This window comes from Eucalyptus grandis, chromosome 3 (assembly GCF_016545825.1).
Source record: "Eucalyptus grandis isolate ANBG69807.140 chromosome 3, ASM1654582v1, whole genome shotgun sequence".
In the NCBI taxonomy this organism is placed as follows: Eukaryota; Viridiplantae; Streptophyta; class Magnoliopsida; order Myrtales; family Myrtaceae; genus Eucalyptus; species Eucalyptus grandis.
The window spans coordinates 67,338,719-67,341,610 of NC_052614.1; the positions used below are offsets into that span (position 1 = coordinate 67,338,719).

General features: G+C 40.7%; 1 protein-coding gene across 1 annotated transcript; it reads right to left on the reverse strand.

Moving 5' to 3' along the window:
* Window positions 1-1,172: 1,172 nt before the first annotated feature.
* On the reverse strand, window positions 1,173-2,136 carry LOC104438531 (germin-like protein subfamily 1 member 7). The gene is made up of 2 exons (XM_010051694.3): window positions 1,952-2,136; window positions 1,173-1,864 (listed from the first exon to the last, which is right to left on the reverse strand). The coding sequence occupies exons 1-2, from the start codon at window positions 2,067-2,069 to the stop codon at window positions 1,311-1,313; spliced, it is 672 nt and encodes a 223-aa protein (XP_010049996.1). The 5' UTR covers window positions 2,070-2,136; the 3' UTR covers window positions 1,173-1,310.
* Between the last annotated feature and the right edge of the window lie 756 nt (window positions 2,137-2,892).

Below are 2,892 nucleotides of genomic sequence, written 5' to 3' on the forward strand. Positions count from 1 at the left end.
TTTCCCTTCTCTAAGCTTCCATCCAACTGGAGCGAGAAGGGAAAACACTCGTCGAGGGAAAAGTTATGAATTACAACATGGAATCATCATGAGAACCGAACCCGAGTCCCTACACCAGACTCAGATAATTATGCCACTGTGTTCTGTTTTATCTGCTAATTCGTCTTGATATGTGATCTAGACATTTTCTGCTGCATAATTAGCAGGAATTACCCAACGATTTTGATCAGACTCATGTCCATCTCTATGATATGTATAACTTTGTTTTCGGTCCAATTGCCATGTAGTCTTAGATCATTCCAAGCTAAGGTTGAGAAACAACTTAGCTTTCCAGTTATTTTGGAAATTGTCCAAACAAGGGCGCAGGAAGTAACGCACTCGTGTCCCCACATTTCCCCGTTCTGTTCATCAATGGTCTACTTGAGATTGTGATGTTGATTACTTCACGAAAGAGATCAATGCCATCCATATGTTATTCAATGTTTTGACTTTGTCCATACATACACATTTATAAACAACATTGTAAGCCACGACATCCCTGTAAAAATTTATCCAACAAAGCTTATGAGGTTTCAACCCGACATTTCGACTGTAGATGGAAAATGACCGCAGGAAAGATTTTCGTTTTGGCCATATTAATGAAAAAGAAAAGTTATTTGTAGAATTTGGTACGTGGGTTATAAAATGAGAAAGGCCACCAACTGTAATTTATCAAACTTGAATTCAACACCCTAAGGAAACTGAAATATTTGTAGTGCAACTTCTCGTTCTAGGATAATGATGGAAATAAAGCTGCTCTTTTTTCTTATTGGCCACCTGAGGGCCGGACGTAAAAACGATAGCCCTGTTGATTTCTCGTAATAGTCTTTTAAACCAATCACAAGATTATTTCAATTAAGAATATTTAATAGGGTTGGACATTCTTTTCATGATACCCTTTTTCCATAGTACAAATTCCGTTGATATGGGAATCGATATTTAATCTAAGGTGATATCGTCTCAAGTTTTAAATTTTACATAGTTTAATGTTATTGCTCTTCCCATTTATAGACATTTAGTTGAGGAATGAATCCGGTTATCCTGATCATGTCATGAGAGAGAGAGAGAGAGAGAGAGAACAATCTTTTACATGTGGTATATAGTCTAGTTATGTGTCTAGAGAACCCACTAGAGAGATAACACTCTTTTATTCAGAATCAATCGTACATGTGGCAAGTAGTCTAGTTATGTGTCTAGAGCAACCACTTATGGAAACAAGAATAAGTAAGTCTTATAATTCAATTATTTTGTGTAACTAACGATAGATTCATTTAGTTGTTGTCGTACCAAAACTGCGCCTCGAGATGGTCAACGACCTTCTTGTCCAGTTGGAAGGCCTTGGTGAGAACATCAGCAGAAATGGGTGCCTTGGCTCCGAAGACAGCATTAGCAATGGTAATGAGCCCAGGGTTCTGGCTGCTCAAACCGGAAAAGGCTAGCGCGTATGTGTTTCCGATATTCAACTGGAAGTGAATGAGACCAATAGGGAACACAAACACGTCTCCCTTGTACAAGACTTTTGTGAAGAGAGTGTTGTTTAATTGGTCGGACGTGACGAAGCCAACAAGTAGCGTACCCTCCACCACGACCAGAAGCTCAGTGCCACGAGGGTGAGTGTGGGGAGGATTTAGGCCGCCGGGAGCAAAGTCAATGCGAGCCATGGATATTCCAAGAGTGTTGAGTCCTGGAAATTGCTGGACGAAAGCCTGTGTGACTTTTGATCCGAGCGGATTCGATGTGTTTCCAGGATTCCTAAGCCCCATAAACACGAAATCATCAGCCGTGGCTTGTTTCGGGTCCTTGCAGAATTTTCCATTCACAAATACTGCATGAGAAAAAGAATTCGCGTTTCAGTTTCGGCATCATAAGGTAGATACGAAATACATGACTAATGCAAGAATTGAGGACCAACCTCCAGATTCCAGGTCATTGGTGGCCACACATATGTCCTGAAGAGGACTCGGGTCGTAAGCTAAAGCAGTGGCGGTGGCCAAAGCCAAGATGAGAAGGGTAATCGGCAGAAACTTCATTGCGGTTGTAGACACTGGACAGGAGTTAGGGCCTTGATCGCAATCTCTGATCCTTGCACAGACTAGTATTGCTCGAGGGAAGAGTGAGGACTTGCGTGGCAACATGCTCTCTCTTTATAGATAAAAATGCTTGACCCAGTATTTAGTTTGTCAGCAGGTTTCCATTTAGATTACCAAGTCTTAAAAGGTTTTATCTATTTTTCCTTCTCAAGTCAAGAGATGAATCGCCCTATAACAACTACGATGACTTGGCGATTTGTTGGATATTGCCTGATATTGAAATGGTCTTTGTGAATCCTCGTACCGTTTCTTCTTCGTTTTTTTTACGATTCTTTTCCCCACTCAAAGAAGATAACCAAGTAAAGAGCACATGTTGTGCAAGGTTTTAATAGCTGAAAAAAGACTAAAAATGCTTTCGAGGGGTTGGTGGAGTGGTTGTGGGTGATTGATCCCAAGTTTGACTCCCTCTGCCCTCCATCTTATAATATCCTTGACTTACCTGGAGGCTAGTCTATGGGGCCGGGCTGTTTCTCCTCCGGTTGGTGCCTAACGGTTGAACCCTTGTAGTGCAACTGGTGCAGGAGTCCGAGTCATCATTAAAAAAGAAGAAAAGGACTGAAAGTATCTAGATTGCAAACGAAGACATTCCTTAAGCTTCTTCATCTTGAAAATATTCATGCTGCTTTTAGAAATATTATAAAAAATCAATCGTTTTCAGTATTGAGTACCACAGTTTTTAACATTTGCTAGAAATGCACTCTCTTGCGGCACAAAAGTTGATAAGGTGTTTGTTGTGCAAACGACATTTTCCAGGAAAACATAT

Bases quoted from the DNA above. Each gene is read 5' to 3' on its own strand.
- LOC104438531 (XM_010051694.3), bottom strand. From the start codon at position 2,069: ATGAAGTTTCTGCCGATTACCCTTCTCATCTTGGCTTTGGCCACCGCC. The intron at 1,865-1,951 runs GTTGGTCCTCAA...TTTCTCATGCAG, and splicing joins CAATGACCTGGAATCTGGAG to TATTTGTGAATGGAAAATTC.